Genomic DNA, 19,643 nt, shown 5'->3' on the forward strand with positions numbered 1-19,643 from the left:
ATAGGGAGCCAATTTTGTATGGGAAGTAGGTGGCAAAGTGAAGAGCACAGAGTGAGGGGGCGGGGAAGGGGGGGAGACGAGGCGGCGGGGGGGGGGGGGGGGGCAGAGGAGCGAGTTGACAGTGGAAAAGGGGTGCCGGGGTTTGAGGACTGGGAGGAGATGAGGTTCTTGATGTAAAGTGTACAGTAGGAATGCATGTGGAGTGCCAGGGTTGTGGTGTCACATCAGGGGAGGGGGATATGGGAGGCAGGGGAGGGGGCAACTGGGAAGGGACAGGAGACAAGAAGGGGCAACCCTATTCACCCCCTATGTGTGTATAACACCCCCTCTGTGTGTATACTGCCCCCTATGTGTGTATAGCGCCCCCTATGTGTAACACCCTGTATGAGCAGTGAGATGAGTGTGTGCAGTGCTGTGTGTGTGTATGACACGGGTAATATACTCTCCATGCACCACACACTGCAGCACATACACCCTGCCCGGCAGGAGAGGGGGCGGCGGCCATTACCTGGAGGAGACCGGGGGCGGAGCTCTGTGTACAGGAAGGGGCGGGGCACTGTTTCCGGGTCACCGTATAGAGCATGGGATCAGCCACCAGCCCACTCTCTCATAGGCTGCAGCTACCCGTCACTCAGCCAGTCCCGCCCCTGTCTCTAGCTATTGGTCGCAGGGTCCAGTCACTCAGTCACATTTCTCCCGCCCATAGGTCGCAGCCCCGCCCCCTCTCCCTCCTACACATGTCACGATGAGTGACGGGACAGTCCGACCAATGGCGAGTAGAGTGGGCGGGGCTGTATGATGGACTCCTTGGTGTATGAAATAAGGAGTGGGCGGGGCTAGAAGATGAGTGACGGGATACTACAGCCTATGAGCGGGAGAGCTACTGGTTGCTTAGTGACTGCGGCTGTGCCTACCCATAATCCCATGCGCTCCCCTCCAGTATACAGGTCAGTAGTATAGTTTTTCCCAAGTTGCTGTATTTTTTTCGGTGGTTGCTTGTTTTTTGGTTTTTTTTTATTTTTAATATTTTTTATATTTTTAATGTTACTAGTGGCACCGCCCATCAGACACGGGTGAGAAGCTGCTGATGAATAGAGTAATTGGGGCGTTACATTGTGTCGCTGTGACGTGACAGTGAGATAATGATAGTGATGGAGCGCTGTTCTGCAAGGTGAGGAGATTATTCAGACTTTGTCGCAGATTTTACTATTTTACCAAAATGTGCGAGCACCAGAATGGCACGCAGGGGGCCACCCAGAACAGGGCGAGACCACCCGGCATGTGTGGTGCTGCCCCGCCATGCCATCGCAATTCACATAGTGACTGACCCCGGCCTATGCATAAGCAGCGGCACCGCCGCCATGTTTCCAATCGCAGGAAATGCAGCAACATTATTGGCCGGCCCTGAAAACAGCCATGACACGTCTTACTGTGACACTCCCCGCCAATGTCGCAACACTGCCCACGGACACCCGTCGTCATGGTAGCATGCGCAGATTGCTGAAAATCAGTCTGTGTCAGGGTCTGAATAAGGCCCATAATGTCTACAGAGGGGCACACAGGGAGAGATCAGTGTTTAAGATCTAAGCAATCTGACTAGATTGCTTAGATTTTAAGCAGGGATCTGCCGTGTGTACCCCCTACAGCGATAGCGATGCGCAGCCCCGCGTATGGCTATCGCTGGTGCTAGATTGAGCCAGCATGCAGACTCAATCTAGTGGGCCGCTGTGTGAAGTGAGCAGCCCCCGTCGTCATCCCCCCTCACATAGCACTGTGCTGAGCGTGGGGAGAAATGTGTGCTGAGCGGTCTGTGTTAAGATCGCACAACTCACATCTCCCCCGTCAGTATCCCCCTTACCACCGACTGGACGGGATGTAGTTAACCCAGTTTAAGGATCCTGATGCCGAAATCCTGACAGACGGGAATGCCGTCAGCGCTCGCCACGATTTTCCCACTCATGGGTGTCCACTACACCCATAGAGTGACAATAAAACCTGTGGTGAGTGCAGTGAGCCACCGTGCCGTGGCGACCGCACTCTTTGCGCTTGCCCCACTGCTAGTATTCTTGCGGCCAGGATACCGCTGTTGGTATATTGACACCTGGCATCCCGTCTGCCGGGATATCATTACCATTCCAACTTGAGAACCAGATACCAGAAGAAAAAGTTCAAGAAACTGAAACTATCCACCTGACTTCAAGATCCAGAACTTATCTTCAGTCCATCCAGCAGCCAGACATAGCACTAATAATTACACTATATATATTTTAATTAGGAAACCAAAAACGTAAGTTGGGCTTTTTTGGCAGCTTTTTAGTAACGGTTTGAGCTTGTTTTGGGCTTATTTATTTATATATATATATATATATATATATATATATATATATTAGAGAACTCCAAAGGATTTGGAAGGTGCACTAGTAAAGAATTGTAGAACCTTCTTTAAAATCACCAATACTTTTATTGTCGATGTTTCGGTCTGATAACAGGCCTTTTTCAAGACAGGTGATATATCATCTTCATCAATTCATCATCATAGACAACTCATATGTAGTCTGCAAAAAACACAGTGGTATACAGTCACAAGCAATATGCCTCACCGGCCCCCGTGGGCACCCGACAGTGACACTATTGGACCCGTCACCAACAGACATCCATTGGAAGTGTGCCTAGAGGGTATAACCATCCTCCTTTTAATACCTGAGAAACATCAAGGAATCCACACCGGGCATCACTTATGTCAGGACACTCAAGTACGCTAAAAAGCTACCTCCATCTGTCAAGAGAGGTTTTAAATACACGTTTATACATAGGGCTTAATAATATCCACCACCGCTATCTTACATCCAACATGTTATCAATAACAGTCTCATACCTATTAAGTAGCCAAAGGACTAATGCAGCAATATTGTAGGAGGCATTTGGTTTAGGAAAGTCCACCTACCAACACCTAAGGGAAATAATATCCTCACTAAGTATTTGTAAACATGTCATTGTACAACCCATAATAGTACAAAATACCACATCAGTACTTACATTAGCCCAAGGACGCCACAGGCATTGCTGCATGCCGTCCCCATAAACATCTAAGCTATTTAAACCGTGTGGACCGGAAGTGACGTCCATTCCGGAAATCACACTTGCAACCTAATAAACTCCTATTACAGCCAACTTCTAAATCAAGCGAACTCCAGAATGTGCCAAACGCACTGCCCTTCACCTGCACACCCAGCCGCCACATCGCATATCCCCCCGCGACGGCCCACACCGCACACATAAGATCCCGGTGCAGCACCGCCGGAAACGCGTCATCATGCGTTCCAACGGTACTTACGTGCGGTTCAACTGCCGGAAGTGTACATCCGAATGCCGTAACCGCTGAGTCGTCATGCTAGCACATCAGGGCTCAAAAGACATAGGTGTAATGACCCAATGACATAGGGATCGTGCCTCCACACTTCCCCATAACAATATTCCAAATCATAAAGATTGTCTTGTCCCCTCCAATCGATGCCAGGGTACAGCCGGTCTACGCCCAATATTAAACCATCTAATAGAATACCCATCATGTCCAGTAGGAGAGTGGAAAATTAAAACCCCTCAATGGCACTATTCATAGGTACACCTTGTGCACCCACCAACAAATTCTACAAAAGCACCAGATTGTTATTAAGGAGTGAAATTTATCTCCTTAAGTCAACAAACCAAACTCGCCCAATATTGTTTATATATCACCTGGGAAAAAAATATACTCGAGCATCCAACCATCCCAATGTGCCTATGTCATCGCATATAAATTCACGCGTACTCTACGCACTATTGGGGTTGCAAATTACAGTGGTCCAAAGGTCTGTTCGGCTACCCCGGAGGCCGGTGAGACATTCACATAACAATGATCCTATAATCAAAAAGTGCAAAAAATTACACATACAAAAAAAAATTTTTAATTGACAAAAAGGCTTCAATGTAGTAAGAAGCCCATCTGCCAACTTACAGGTCTGCTATATACCACGTGAGGCTCCACATCACACGGTCAATAAATGGCCCTTAAAGAAAGGGATGTAAAGAATTTGCTTCATTAAGTCCCCTAGGGGCTACAGTATCTAAAGTGTGTATCCAATAACACTCTCGCTGTTTGAGAGCCAGGGAGCGATCCCCTCCCCCCCCCCATTAGATTTGGGGGGATCCAATCAATTATTTTACATTTAAGGCATGCCACTTGGTGTCTAGCATCCAAAAAGTGGCGGGCCACTGGCTTATCAGTTTTACCCGTGAGAATAGGCGTATGTATGGAAGACCTGTGATTGGCCATACGATCACGAAACATACGTGTCTTAAGGCCAACATAATACAACCAACAGGGGCACTTCAGTATATATATAATAAAGTCAAGACGGCAGTGTAGATGGTACTTTAATCGGATGGTTTTTCCAGTGTGCGGGTGACTAAATGTCGGAACTGTAATCATGGACCGACACGTAGTGCAACTGCCGCATGAAAAACATCCCGGTTTAGATTGCATCAAGGTAGTCCATGGAGTCTTGATGGGGTCTTCTTCAGGAAACGATCTAGGTTTCATGAGAAGCTGTTTGAGATTAGCTCCCCTTCTATAAGCCATCATTGGTACCCCCGTTTTCGTGAAGGGTAGAGACTCATCTGATTTAATAATTGGCCAATGGTGATGCAATGCCTTTTTCATCCTCGTGGCATTCCCATCAAACTGTGTAGGAAAGATCAGGCGCTCCTGCATTTTCCTTTTAGGTTTAGTCCCCATAATTGCTTGTTCAGCTCTGTGTCTACACCCCCGTAATAATTTAGGAGAATAGCCACGTTCTAGAAAACGTGTAGTGATCTCATTACATTGATCATCTCTGCGTACAGGATCAGAATTCAACCTCATTACTCTCAAGTACTGTGAAGTGGGAAAACTCTCTCTTTTAAAGCTGAGGGATGATGGCTAGTCGCTAGTAGTAATTGATTGCGATCCGTAGGTTTTACGATAGAGAGTATAACTCAACTGTGCCTGTATTCATGATCGTCACGTCCAAGAAATGAATGACTGTATACCACTGTGTTTTTTGAAGACTACATATGAGTTGTCTATGATGATGAATTGATGAAGATGATATATCACCTGTCTTGAAAAAGGCCTGTTATCAGACCGAAACGTCGACAATAAAAGTATTGGTGATTTTAAAGAAGAAGGTTCTACAATTCTTTACTAGTGCGAGTGCACCTTCCAAATCCTTTGTATTCCTCTACTGTATGTACGTGGGCCTATTTGGTCCATTGGGAGCACCCACAATATGATGAACTTTTTCCAATGAGAGTGCAGGATTTTCGTTGTTTATATATATATATATATATATATATATATATATATATATATATCGTACTGTGACGTCACTGTGCACAGTGCAGACCCCAACTCACTGTATACACTGTGTCCTGCCCCGCGTGTATATATAACTGTGTCCTGCCCCGCGTGTATATATAACTGTGTCCTGCCCCGCGTGTGTATATAACTGTGTCTTGCCCCGCGTGTATATATAACTGTGTCCTGCCCCGCGTGTATATATAACTGTGTCCTGCCCCGCGTGTATATATAACTGTGTCCTGCCCCGCGTGTATATATAACTGTGTCCTGCCCCGCGTGTATATTTCTCTGACGTACTAGTGGATGCTGGGAACTCCGTAAGGACCATGGGGAATAGCGGCTCCGCAGGAGACTGGGCACAAAAGTAAAGCTTTAGGACTACCTGGTGTGCACTGGCTCTGCACAGGACCCCACTAGCCCTTTGGGGAGACAGAGGGAGAGTATGCCAGCAAACACCAGAGCGCTATATATATATACAGGGATAACCTTATAGAAGTGTTTTTCCCCTTATAGCTGCTGTTTTATTAATACTGCGCCTAATTAGTGCCCCCCTCTCTTTTTTAACCCCTTTCTGTAGTGTAGTAACTGCAGGGGAGAGCCAGGGAGCTTCCCTCCAACGGAGCTGTGAGAGAAAATGGCGCCAGTGTGCTGAGGAGATAGGCTCCACCCCTTTTTCGCTGACTTTTCTCCCGCATTTTTATGGATTCTGGCAGGGGTTAAAATACATCCATATAGCCCTGGGGGTTATATGTGATGTATTTTCGCCAGCCAAGGTGTTTTTATTGCTGCTCAGGGCGCCCCCCCCCAGCGCCCTGCACCCTCAGTGACCGCAGAGTGAGGTGTGTATGAGGAGCAATGGCGCACAGCTGCAGTGCTGTGCGCTACCTTGATGAAGACTGATGTCTTCTGCCGCCGGACCTCTTCTTGCTTCTGGCTCTGTAAGGGGGCCGGCGGCGCGGCTCTGGGACCGGACTCCGAGGCTGGGCCTGTGTTCGGTCCCTCTGGAGCTAATGGTGTCCAGTAGCCAAGAAGCCCAAGCTGGCTGCAAGCAGGCAGGTTCGCTTCCTCTCCCCTTAGTCCCTCGATGCAGTGAGCCTGTTGCCAGCAGGTCTATTCTACTACGGACTACGAGAAATAGAATTATCGGTAAGTAAATTCTTATTATAACTGTGTCCTACCCCGCGTGTATATATAACTGTGTCCTGCCCCGCGTGTACATATAACTGTGTCCTGCCCCCGCGCGTGTATGTAACAGTGTCCTGCCCCCGCGCGCGTGTATGTAACAGTGTCCTGCCCCCGCGCGCGTGTATGTAACAGTGTCCTGCCCCCGCGCGCGTGTATGTAACAGTGTCCTGCCCCCGCGCGCGTGTATGTAACAGTGTCCTGCCCCCCCGCGCGCGTGTATGTAACAGTGTCCTGCCCCCCCGCGCGCGTGTATGTAACAGTGTCCTGCCCCCCCGCGCGCGTGTATGTAACAGTGTCCTGCCCCCCCGCGCGCGTGTATGTAACAGTGTCCTGCCCCCCCGCGCGCGTGTATGTAACAGTGTCCTGCCCCCCCGCGCGCGTGTATGTAACAGTGTCCTGCCCCCCCGCGCGCGTGTATGTAACAGTGTCCTGCCCCCCCGCGCGCGTGTATGTAACAGTGTCCTGCCCCCCCGCGCGCGTGTATGTAACAGTGTCCTGCCCCCCCGCGCGCGTGTATGTAACAGTGTCCTGCCCCCCCGCGCGCGTGTATGTAACAGTGTCCTGCCCCCCCGCGCGCGTGTATGTAACAGTGTCCTGCCCCCCCGCGCGCGTGTATGTAACAGTGTCCTGCCCCCCCGCGCGCGTGTATGTAACAGTGTCCTGCCCCCCCGCGCGCGTGTATGTAACAGTGTCCTGCCCCCCGCGCGCGTGTATGTAACAGTGTCCTGCCCCCCCGCGCGCGTGTATGTAACAGTGTCCTGCCCCCCCGCGCGCGTGTATGTAACAGTGTCCTGCCCCCCCGCGCGCGTGTATGTAACAGTGTCCTGCCCCCCCGCGCGCGTGTATGTAACAGTGTCCTGCCCCCCCGCGCGCGTGTATGTAACAGTGTCCTGCCCCCCCGCGCGCGTGTATGTAACAGTGTCCTGCCCCCCCCGCGCGCGTGTATGTAACAGTGTCCTGCCCCCCCCCGCGCGCGTGTATGTAACAGTGTCCTGCCCCCCCGCGCGCGTGTATGTAACAGTGTCCTGCCCCCCCGCGCGCGTGTATGTAACAGTGTCCTGCCCCCCCGCGCGCGTGTATGTAACAGTGTCCTGCCCCCCCGCGCGCGTGTATGTAACAGTGTCCTGCCCCCCCGCGCGCGTGTATGTAACAGTGTCCTGCCCCCCCGCGCGCGTGTATGTAACAGTGTCCTGCCCCCCCGCGCGCGTGTATGTAACAGTGTCCTGCCCCCCCGCGCGCGTGTATGTAACAGTGTCCTGCCCCCCCGCGCGCGTGTATGTAACAGTGTCCTGCCCCCCCGCGCGCGTGTATGTAACAGTGTCCTGCCCCCCCGCGCGCGTGTATGTAACAGTGTCCTGCCCCCCCGCGCGCGTGTATGTAACAGTGTCCTGCCCCCCCGCGCGCGTGTATGTAACAGTGTCCTGCCCCCCCGCGCGCGTGTATGTAACAGTGTCCTGCCCCCCCGCGCGCGTGTATGTAACAGTGTCCTGCCCCCCCGCGCGCGTGTATGTAACAGTGTCCTGCCCCCCCGCGCGCGTGTATGTAACAGTGTCCTGCCCCCCCGCGCGCGTGTATGTAACAGTGTCCTGCCCCCCCGCGCGCGTGTATGTAACAGTGTCCTGCCCCCCCGCGCGCGTGTATGTAACAGTGTCCTGCCCCCCCGCGCGCGTGTATGTAACAGTGTCCTGCCCCCCCGCGCGCGTGTATGTAACAGTGTCCTGCCCCCCCGCGCGCGTGTATGTAACAGTGTCCTGCCCCCCCGCGCGCGTGTATGTAACAGTGTCCTGCCCCCCCGCGCGCGTGTATGTAACAGTGTCCTGCCCCCCCGCGCGCGTGTATGTAACAGTGTCCTGCCCCCCCGCGCGCGTGTATGTAACAGTGTCCTGCCCCCCCGCGCGCGTGTATGTAACAGTGTCCTGCCCCCCCGCGCGCGTGTATGTAACAGTGTCCTGCCCCCCCGCGCGCGTGTATGTAACAGTGTCCTGCCCCCCCGCGCGCGTGTATGTAACAGTGTCCTGCCCCCCCGCGCGCGTGTATGTAACAGTGTCCTGCCCCCCCGCGCGCGTGTATGTAACAGTGTCCTGCCCCCCCGCGCGCGTGTATGTAACAGTGTCCTGCCCCCCCGCGCGCGTGTATGTAACAGTGTCCTGCCCCCCCGCGCGCGTGTATGTAACAGTGTCCTGCCCCCCCGCGCGCGTGTATGTAACAGTGTCCTGCCCCCCCGCGCGCGTGTATGTAACAGTGTCCTGCCCCCCCGCGCGCGTGTATGTAACAGTGTCCTGCCCCCCCGCGCGCGTGTATGTAACAGTGTCCTGCCCCCCCGCGCGCGTGTATGTAACAGTGTCCTGCCCCCCCGCGCGCGTGTATGTAACAGTGTCCTGCCCCCCCGCGCGCGTGTATGTAACAGTGTCCTGCCCCCCCGCGCGCGTGTATGTAACAGTGTCCTGCCCCCCCGCGCGCGTGTATGTAACAGTGTCCTGCCCCCCCGCGCGCGTGTATGTAACAGTGTCCTGCCCCCCCGCGCGCGTGTATGTAACAGTGTCCTGCCCCCCCGCGCGCGTGTATGTAACAGTGTCCTGCCCCCCCGCGCGCGTGTATGTAACAGTGTCCTGCCCCCCCGCGCGCGTGTATGTAACAGTGTCCTGCCCCCCCGCGCGCGTGTATGTAACAGTGTCCTGCCCCCCCGCGCGCGTGTATGTAACAGTGTCCTGCCCCCCCGCGCGCGTGTATGTAACAGTGTCCTGCCCCCCCGCGCGCGTGTATGTAACAGTGTCCTGCCCCCCCGCGCGCGTGTATGTAACAGTGTCCTGCCCCCCCGCGCGCGTGTATGTAACAGTGTCCTGCCCCCCCGCGCGCGTGTATGTAACAGTGTCCTGCCCCCCCCGCGCGCGTGTATGTAACAGTGTCCTGCCCCCCCGCGCGCGTGTATGTAACAGTGTCCTGCCCCCCCGCGCGCGTGTATGTAACAGTGTCCTGCCCCCCCGCGCGCGTGTATGTAACAGTGTCCTGCCCCCCCGCGCGCGTGTATGTAACAGTGTCCTGCCCCCCCGCGCGCGTGTATGTAACAGTGTCCTGCCCTCCCGCGCGCGTGTATGTAACAGTGTCCTGCCCCCCCGCGCGCGTGTATGTAACAGTGTCCTGCCCCCCCGCGCGCGTGTATGTAACAGTGTCCTGCCCCCCCGCGCGCGTGTATGTAACAGTGTCCTGCCCCCCGCGCGCGTGTATGTAACAGTATCCTGCCCCCGCGCGCGTGTATGTAACAGTGTCCTGCCCTGCGCCCTGCCCCCGCGCGCGCGTATGTAACTGCGCCCTGCCCCCGCGCGTATGTAACTGCGCCCTGCCCCCGCGCGTATGTAACTGCGCCCTGCCCCCGCGCGTATGTAACTGCGCCCTGCCCCCGCGCGTATGTAACTGCGCCCTGCCCCCGCGCGTATGTAACTGCGCCCTGCCCCCGCGCGTATGTAGCTGCGCCCTGCCCCCGCGCGCGCGTATGTAGCTGCGCCCTGCCCCCGCGCGCGCGTATGTAGCTGCGCCCTGCCCCCGCGCGCGCGTATGTAGCTGCGCCCTGCCCCCGCGCGCGCGTATGTAGCTGCGCCCTGCCCCCGCGCGCGCGTATGTAGCTGCGCCCTGCCCCCGCGCGCGCGTATGTAGCTGCGCCCTGCCCCCGCGCGGATGTAGCTGCGCCCTGCCCGCGCGCGGATGTAGCTGCGCCCTGCCCGCGCGCGGATGTAGCTGCGCCCTGCCCGCGCGCGGATGTAGCTGCGCCCTGCCCGCGCGCGCATGTAGCTGCGCCCTGCCCGCGCGCGTATGTAGCTGCGCCCTGCCCCCGCGTATGTAGCTGCGCCCTGCCCCCGCGCGCGCATTTCTCTGACGTCTTAGTGGATGCTGGGAACTCCGTAAGGACCATGGGGAATAGACGGGCTCCGCAGGAGACTGGGCACTCTAAAAGAAAGATTAGGTACTATCTGGTGTGCACTGGCTCCTCCCACTATGACCCTCCTCCAGACCTCAGTTAGATTTCTGTGCCCGGCCGAGCTGGATGCACACTAGGGGCTCTCCTGAGCTCCTAGAAAGAAAGTATAGTTTAGGTTTTTTATTTTACAGTTAGACCTGCTGGCAACAGGCTCACTGCACCGAGGGACTAAGGGGAGAAGAAGCGAACCTACCTGCTTGCAGCTAGCTTGGGCTTCTTAGGCTACTGGACACCATTAGCTCCAGAGGGATCGACCGCATGGAACTGGCCTTGGTGTTCGTTCCCGGAGCCGCGCCGCCGTCCCCCTTACAGAGCCAGAAGCATGAAGAGGGTCCGGAAAATCGGCGGCAGAAGACTTCGATCTTCACCAATGTAGCGCACAGCACTGCAGCTGTGCGCCATTGCTCCTCATGCACACTTCACACTCGGGTCACTGGGGGGGGGGGGGCACCCTGAGCAGCAATATTAACACCTTGGCTGGCAAAAATACATCACATATAGTCCTAGAAGCTATATAGATGTAAAATTACCCCTGCCAGTATTCCAGAAAAAGCGGGAGAAAGTCAGTTGAAAAAGGGGAGGGGCTTCTCCCTCAGCACACTGGCGCCATTTTCTCTTCACAGTGCAGCTGGAAGACAGCTCCCCAGGCTCTCCCCTGTAGTTTTCAGGCTCAAAGGGTTAAAAAGAGAGGGGGGGCACAAAATTTAGGCGCAATATTGTATATACAAGCAGCTATTGGGAAAAATTCACTCAATATAGTGTTAATCCCAAAATTATATAGCGCTCTGGTGTGTGCTGGCATACTCTCTCTCTGTCTCCCCAAAGGGCTGTTTGGAGTCCTGTCCTCAGTCAGAGCATTCCCTGTGTGTGTGTGCGGTGTGTCGGTACGGCTGTGTCGACACGTTTGATGAGGAGGCTTATGTGATGGCAGAGCAGATGCTGATAAATGTGATGTCGCCCCCTGTGGGGCCGACACCAGAGTGGATGGATAGGTGGAAGGTATAAACCGACAGTGTCAACTCCTTACATAAAAGGCTGGATGACGTAACAGCTATGGGACAGCCGGCTTCTCAGCCCGCGCCTGCCCAGGCGTCTCAAAGGCCATCAGGGGCTCAAAAACACCCGCTCCCTCAGATGGCAGACACAGATGTCGACACGGAGTCTGACTCCAGTGTCGACGAGGTTGAGACATATACACAATCCACTAGGAACATCCGTTACATGATCCCGGCAATAAAAAATGTGTTACACATTTCTGACATCAACCCAAGTACCACTAAAAAAAAAGGGTTTTATGTTTGGGGAGAAAAAGCAGGCAGTGTTTTGTTCCCCCATCAAATGAGTGAATGAAGTGTGAAAAAGCGTGGGTTCCCCCGATAAGAAACTGGTAATTTCTAAAAAGTTACTGATGGCGTACCCTTTCCCGCCAGAGGATAAGTTACGCTGGGAGATATCTCCTAGGGTGGATAAGGCGCTCACACGTTTGTCAAAAAAGGTGGCACTGCCGTCTTAGGATACGGCCACTTTGAAGGTACCTGCTGATAAAAAGCAGGAGGCTATCCTGAAGTCTGTATTTACACACTCAGGTACTAGACTGAGACCTGCAGATAGTGCTGCTGCAGCGTGGTCTGTAACCCTGTCAAACAGGGATACTATTTTGCGAACATAAGACGTCGTCTTATATATGAGGGATGCACAGAGGGATATTTTGCCGGCAGGCATCCAGAATTAATGTAATGTCCATTCTGTCAGGAGGGTATTAGAGACCCGACACTGGACAGGTGATGCTGACTTTAAAAGGCACATAGAGCCTTATAAGGGTGAGGAATTGTTTGGGGATGGTCTCTGGGACCTCGTATCCACAGCAACAGCTGGGAAGAAATTTTTTTACCTCAGGTTTCCTCACAGCCTAAGAAAGCACTGTATTATCAGGTACAGTCCTTTCGGCTTCAGAAAAGCAAGCGGGTCAAAGGCGCTTCCTTTCTGCACAGAGACGAGGGAAGAGGGAAAAACCTGCACCAGTCAGCCAGTTCCCAGAATCAAAATTCTTCCCCTGCTTCCTCTGAGTCCACCGCATGAAGCGGGGGCTCCACAGGCGTAGCCAGGTACGGTGGGGGGCCGCCTCAAAAATTTCAGCGATCAGTGGGCTCGCTCACAGGTGGATCCCTGGATCCTTCAAGTAGTATCTCAGGGGTACAAGCTGGAATTCGAGGCGTCTCCCCCCCCCCCCGCCTTTTCCTCAAATCTGCCTTGCCGACAACTCCCTCAGGCAGGGAGGCTGTGCTAGAGGCAATTCACAAGCTGTATTCCCAGCAGGTGATAGTCAAGGTGCCCCTACTTCAACAAGGACGGGGTTACTATTCCACACTGTTTGTGGTACCAAAACCGGACGGTTCGGTGAGACCCATTTTAAATTTGAAATCCTTTAACACATACATAAAAAAATTCAAGTTCAAGATGGAATCGCTCAGGGCGGTTATTGCAAGCCTGGAGGAGGGGGATTACATGGTATCCCTGGACATCAAGGATGCTTACCTACATGTCCCCATTTACCATCCTCACCAGGCGTACCTCAGATTTGTGGTACAGGATTGCCATTACCAATTCCAAACACTGCCGTTTGGACTGTCCACGGCACCGAGGGTCTTTACCAAGGTAATGGCGGAAATGATGATACTCCTTCGAAAAAAGGGAGTTTTAATTATCCCGTACTTGGACGATCTCCTTATAAAGGCGAGGTCCAAGGAGCAGTTGTTGGTCGGAGTAGCACTATCTTGGGAAGTGCTACAACAGCACGGATGGATTCTATACATTCCAAAGTCACAGCTGGTTCCTACCACACGCCTACTGTTCCTGGGGTTGGTTCTGGACACAGAACAGAAAAAAGTGTTTCTCCCGCAGGAGAAAGCCAAGGAGCTGTCATCTCTAGTCAGAGACCTCCTGAAACCAAAACAGGTATCGGTGCATCACTGCACACGAGTCCTGGGAAAAATGGTAGCTTCTTACGAAGCAAAATTCCATTCGGCAGGTTCCATGCAAGAACCTTTCAGTGGGACCTCTTGGACAAGTGGTCGGGATCGCATCTTCAGATGCATCGGCTGATAACCCTGTCTCCAAGGACCAGGGTATCTCTACTGTGGTGGCTGCAGAGTGCTCATCTTCAAGAGGGCCGCAGATTCGGCATACAGGACTGGGTCCTGGTAACCACGGATGCCAGCCTTCGAGGCTGGGGGGCAGTCACACAGGGAAGAAATTTCCAAGGACTTTGGTCAAGTCAGGAGTCGTCCCTACACATAAATATTCTGGAACTGAGGGCCATTTACAATGCCCTAAGTCTGGCAAGGCCTCTGCTTCAAAACCAGCCGGTACTGATCCAATCAGACAACATCACGGCAGTCGCCCATGTAAACCGACAGGGCGGCACAAGAAGCAGGATGGCGATGGCAGAAGCCACAAGGATTCTCTGATGGGCGGAAAATCACGTGTTAGCACTGTCAGCAGTGTTCATTCCGGGAGTGGACAACTGGGAAGCAGACTTCCTCAGCAGACACGACCTACACCCGGGAGAGTGGGGACTTCATCCAGAAGTCTTCCAACTGTTGGTAAACCGTTGGGAAAGGCCACAGGTGGACATGATGGCGTCCCGCCTAAACAAAAAACTAGATATTGCGCCAGGTCAAGGGACCCTCAGGCAATAGCTGTGGACGCTCTAGTGACACCGTGGGTGTACCAGTCGGTTTATGTATTCCCTCCTCTGCCTCTCATACCAAAGGTACTGAGAATAATAAGAAAACGAGGAGTAAGAACGATACTCGTGGTTCCTGATGGGCCAAGAAGAGCTTGGTACCCAGAACTTCAAGAAATGATATCAGAGGACCCATGGCCTCTACCGCTCAGACAGGATCTGCTACAGCAGGGGCCCTGTCTGTTCCAAGACTTACCGTGGCTGCGTTTGACGGCATGGCGGTTGAATTCCGGATCCTAAAGGAAAAGGGCATTCTGGAAGAAGTCATTCCTACGCTGATAAAAGCCAGGAAAGAAGTAACCGCAAACCATTATCACCGTATTTGGCGAAAATATGTTGCGTGGTGTGAGGCCAGGAAGGCCCCAACAGAGGAATTTCAGCTGGGTCGTTTTCTGCACTTCCTACAGTCAGGAGTGACTATGGGCCTAAAATTGGGTTCCATTAAGGTCCAGATTTCGTCTCTGTCGATTTTCTTCCAGAAAGAACTGGCTTCACTGCCTGGAGTTCAGACATTTGTAAAGGGAGTGCTACATATTCAGCCCACTTTTGTGCCTCCTGTGGCACCTTGGGATCTCAACGTGGTGTTGAGTTTCTTAAAATCACATTGGTTTGAGCCACTTAAAACTGTGGATTTGAAATATCTCACGTGGAAAGTGGTCATGTTATTGGCCTTGGCTTCGGCCAGGCGTGTGTCAGAATTGGCGGCTTTGTCATGTAAAAGCCCTTATCTGATTTTCCATATGGATAGGGCAGAATTGAGGACTCGTCCCCAGTTTCTCCCTAAGGTGGTATCAGCTTTTCACTTGAACCAACCTATTGTAGTGCCTGCGGCTACTAGGGACTTGGAAGATTCCAAGTTACTGGACGTAGTCAGGGCCTTAAAAATTTATATTTCCAGGACGGATGGAGTCAGGAAAACTGACTCACTTTTTATCCTGTAGGCACCCAACAAAATAGGTGCTCCTGCTTCTAAGCAGACTATTGCTCGCTGAATTTGTAGCACAATTCAGCTGGAGCATTCTGCGGCTGGATTGCCGCATCCTAAATCAGTAAAAGCCCATTCCACGAGGAAAGTGTGCTCATCTTGGGCGGCTGCCCGAGGGGTCTCGGCTTTGCAATTTTGCCGAGCTGCAACTTGGTCAGGGGCAAACACGTTTGCTAAATTCTACAAAATTGATACCCTGGCTGAGGAGGACCTTGTCATTCGGTGCTGCAGAGTCATCCGCACTCTCCCGCCCGTTTGGGAGCTTTGGTATAATCCCCATGGTCCTTACGGAGTTCCCAGCATCCACTAGGACGTCAGAGAAAATAAGATTTTACTCACCGATAAATCTATTTCTCGTAGTCCGTAGTGGATGCTGGGCGCCCATCCCAAGTGCGGATTGTCTGCAATACTTGTATGTAGTTATTGCCTAACTAAGGGTTATTGTTGAGCCATCTGTTGAGAGGCTCAGTTATATTTCATACTGTGAACTGGGTGTAGTATCACGAGTTATACGGTGTGATTGGTGTGGCTGGTATGAGTCTTACCCGGGATTCAAAATCCTTCCTTATTGTGTCAGCTCTTCCGGGCACAGTATCCTAACTGAGGTCTGGAGGAGGGTCATAGTGGGAGGAGCCAGTGCACACCAGATAGTACCTAATCTTTCTTTTAGAGTGCCCAGTCTCCTGAGGAGCCCGTCTATTCCCCATGGTCCTTACGGAGTTCCCAGCATCCACTACGGACTACGAGAAATAGATTTACCGGTGAGTAAAATCTTATTATAACAGTGTCCTGCCCCGCGTGTGTATATAACAGTGTCCTGCCCCCGCGTGTGTATATAACAGTGTCCTGCCCCCGCGTGTGTATATAACAGTGTCCTGCCCCCGCGTGTGTATATAACAGTGTCCTGCCCCCGCGTGTGTATATAACCGTGTCCTGCCCCCGCGTGTGTATATAACCGTGTCCTGCCCCCGCGTGTGTATATAACCGTGTCCTGCCCCCGCGTGTGTATATAACAGTGTCCTGCCCCCGCGTGTGTATATAACAGTGTCCTGCCCCCGCGTGTGTATATAACCGTGTCCTGCCCCGCGTGTGTATATAACCGTGTCCTGCCCCCGCGTGTGTATATAACCGTGTCCTGCCCCCGCGTGTGTATATAACCGTGTCCTGTCCCCGCGTGTGTATATAACCGTGTCCTGCCCCCGCGTGTGTATATAACAGTGTCCTGCCCCCGCGTGTGTATATAACAGTGTCCTGCCCCCGCTTGTGTATATAACAGTGTCCTGCCCCCGCGTGTGTATATAACAGTGTCCTGCCCCCGCGTGTGTATATAACAGTGTCCTGCCCCCGCGTGTGTATATAACAGTGTCCTGCCCCCGCGTGTGTATATAACTGTGTCCTGCCCCGAGTGTGTATATAACTGTCCTGCCCTGAGTGTGTATATAACTGTGTCCTGCCCCCGCGTGTGTAGATAACTGTGTCCTGCCCCCGCGTGTGTAGATAACTGTGTCCTTCCCGCGTGTATATAACTGTGTCCTGCCCCCGCGTGTGTATATAACTGTGTCCTGCCCCGCGTGTATATATAACTGTGTCCTGCCCCGCGTGTATATATAACTGTGTACTGCCCCGCGTGTATATATAACTGTGTCCTGCCCCGCGTGTATATATAACTGTGTCCTGCCCCGCTTGTATATATAACTGTGTACTGCCCCCCGTGTGTATAACTGTGTACTGCCCTGCGTGTATATATATAACTGTGTCCTGCCCCGCGTGTGTATAACTGTGTCCTGCCCCGCGTGTATAACTGTGTCCTGCCCGCGTGTGTATAACTGTGTCCTGCCCCGCGTGTATAACTGTGTCCTGCCCCGTGTGTGTAGAACTGTGTCCTGCCCCGCGTGTATAACTGTGTCCTGCCCCGCATGTATAACTGTGTCCTGCCCCGCGTGTATATATAACTGTGTCCTGCCCCGCGTGTATATATAACTGTGTCCTGCCCCGCGTGTATATATAACTGTGTCCTGCCCCGCGTGTGTATAACTGTGTCCTGCCCCGCCTGTGTATAACTGTGTCCTGCCCCCCGTGTGTATAACTGTGTTCTGCCCCGCGTGTGTATAACTGTGTCCTGCCCCGCGTGTGTATGTAACTGTGTCCTGCCCCCGCGTGTGTATGTAACTGTGTCCTGCCCCCGCGTGTGTATGTAACTGTGTCCTGCCCCCGCGTGTGTATGTAACAGTGTCCTGCCCCGCGTGTGTATGTAACAGTGTCCTGCCCCCGCGTGTGTATGTAACAGTGTCCTGCCCCCGCGTGTGTATGTAACAGTGTCCTGCCCCCGCGTGTGTATATAACAGTGTCCTGCCCCCGCGTGTGTATATAACAGTGTCCTGCCCCCGCGTGTGTATGTAACAGTGTCCTGCCCCCGCGTGTGTATGTAACAGTGTCCTGCCCCCGCGTGTGTATGTAACAGTGTCCTGCCCCGCGTGTATATATAACTGTGTCCTGCCCCCCGTGTGTATAACTGTGTTCTGCCCCGCGTGTATATATAACTGTGTCCTGCCCCGCGTGTGTATAACTGTGTCCTGCCCCGCGTGTATATATAACTGTGTCCTGCCCCGCGTGTATATATAACTGTGTCCTGCCCGCGTGTGTATAACTGTGTCCTGCCCGCGTGTGTATAACTGTGTCCTGCCCCTCGTGTGTATAACTGTGTCCTGCCCCGCGTGTATATATAACTGTGTCCTGCCCCGCGTGTATATATAACTGTGTCCTGCCCGCGTGTGTATAACTGTGTCCTGCCCGCGTGTGTATAACTGTGTCCTGCCCCTCGTGTGTATAACTGTGTCCTGCCCCTCGTGTGTATAACTGTCCTGCCCCCGCGTGTATATATAACTGTGTCCTGCCCCGCGTGTATATATAACTGTGTCCTGCCCCGCGTGTATATAACTGTGTCCTGCCCCGCGTGTATATAACTGTGTCCTGCCCCGCGTGTATATATAACTGTGTCCTGCCCCGCGTGTGTATAACTGTGTCCTGCCCCCGCGTGTGTATATAACTGTGTCCTGCCCCCGCACGTGTATATAACTGTGTCCTTCCCGCGTGTATATAACTGTGTACTGCCCCCGCGTGCGTATATAACTGTGTCCTGCCGCCCCGCGTGTGTTTAACTGTGTCCTGCCCCGCGTGTGTTTAACTGTGTCCTGCCCCGCGTGTGTATAACTGTGTCCTGCCCCGCGTGTGTATAATTGTTTCCTGCCCCGCGTGTGTATAACTGTGTCCTGCCCCCCCTGTGTAAAACTGTGTCCTGCCCCCCCTGTGTATAACTGTCCTGCCCCCCGTGTGTATAACTGTGTCCTGCCCCGCGTGTGTATATAACTGTGTCCTGCCCCCGCGTGTGTATATAACTGTGTCCTGACCCGCGTGTATATATAACTGTGTCCTGCCCCGCGTGTGTATAACTATGTCCTGCCCCGCGTGTGTATAACTATGTCCTGCGCCGCGTGTGTATATAACTGTGTCCTACCCCGCGTGTATATATAACTGTGTCCTGCCCCGCGTGTGTATAACTGTGTCCTGCCCCGCGTTTATATATAACTGTGTTCTGCCCCGCGTGTGTATAACTATGTCCTGCCCCCCGTGTGTATAACTGTGTCCTGCCCTGCGTGTATATATAACTGTGTCCTGCCCCGCGTGTATATAAATGTGTCCTGCCCCCGCGTGTGTATATAACTGTGTCCTGCCCCCGCGTGTGTATATAACTGTGTCCTTCCCGCGTGTATATAACTGTGTCCTGCACCCGCGTGTGTATATAACTGTGTCCTGCCCGTGTGTATAACTGTGTCCTGCCCCCCGTGTGTATAACTGTGTCCTGCCCCGCGTGTATATATAACTGTGTCCTGCCCCGCGTGTGTATAACTATGTCCTCCCCGCGTGTGTATATAACTGTGTCCTGCCCCGCGTGTGTATAACTGTGTCCTGCCCCGCGTGTGTATAACTGTGTCCTGCCCCGCATGTATATATAACTGTGTCCTGCCCCGCGTGTGTATAACTGTGTCCTGCCCCGCGTGTGTATAACTGTGTCCTGCCCCCCATGTGTATAACTGTGTCCTGCCCCGCGTGTATATATAACTGTGTCCTGCCCCGCGTGTATATATAACTGTGTCCTGCCCCCCGTGTGTATAACTGTGTCCTGCCCCGCGTTTATATATAACTGTGTTCTGCCCCGCGTGTGTATAACTATGTCCTGCCCCCCGTGTGTATAACTGTGTCCTGCCCTGCGTGTATATATAACTGTGTCCTGCCCCGCGTGTATATAAATGTGTCCTGCCCCCGCGTGTGTATATAACTGTGTCCTGCCCCCGCGTGTGTATATAACTGTGTCCTTCCC

At 53.3% G+C, this 19,643-nt stretch overlaps 2 protein-coding genes across 2 annotated transcripts in view; one reads left to right on the top strand and one right to left on the bottom strand.

Annotated features, from left to right (window-relative positions):
* LOC134983315 (zinc finger protein OZF-like) overlaps window positions 1-689 on the bottom strand; it is a 143,631-nt gene extending 142,942 nt beyond the window's left edge. Inside the window, exon 1 of the mRNA XM_063949032.1 lies at window positions 509-689. Coding sequence (XP_063805102.1) covers window positions 509-583 — 75 coding nt within the window. The 5' untranslated portion in view covers window positions 584-689. The remainder of the gene's footprint in view (window positions 1-508) is intronic.
* Window positions 690-965: 276 nt separating this feature from the next.
* LOC134983324 (uncharacterized) overlaps window positions 966-19,643 on the top strand; it is a 509,434-nt gene continuing 490,756 nt past the window's right edge. The window contains exon 1 of the mRNA XM_063949039.1: window positions 966-1,171. The gene's annotated coding sequence lies outside the window, so the exon portion shown is untranslated. The remainder of the gene's footprint in view (window positions 1,172-19,643) is intronic.

This window comes from Pseudophryne corroboree, assembly GCF_028390025.1.
Source record: "Pseudophryne corroboree isolate aPseCor3 chromosome 3 unlocalized genomic scaffold, aPseCor3.hap2 SUPER_3_unloc_12, whole genome shotgun sequence".
NCBI classification, from domain to species: domain Eukaryota; kingdom Metazoa; phylum Chordata; class Amphibia; order Anura; family Myobatrachidae; genus Pseudophryne; species Pseudophryne corroboree.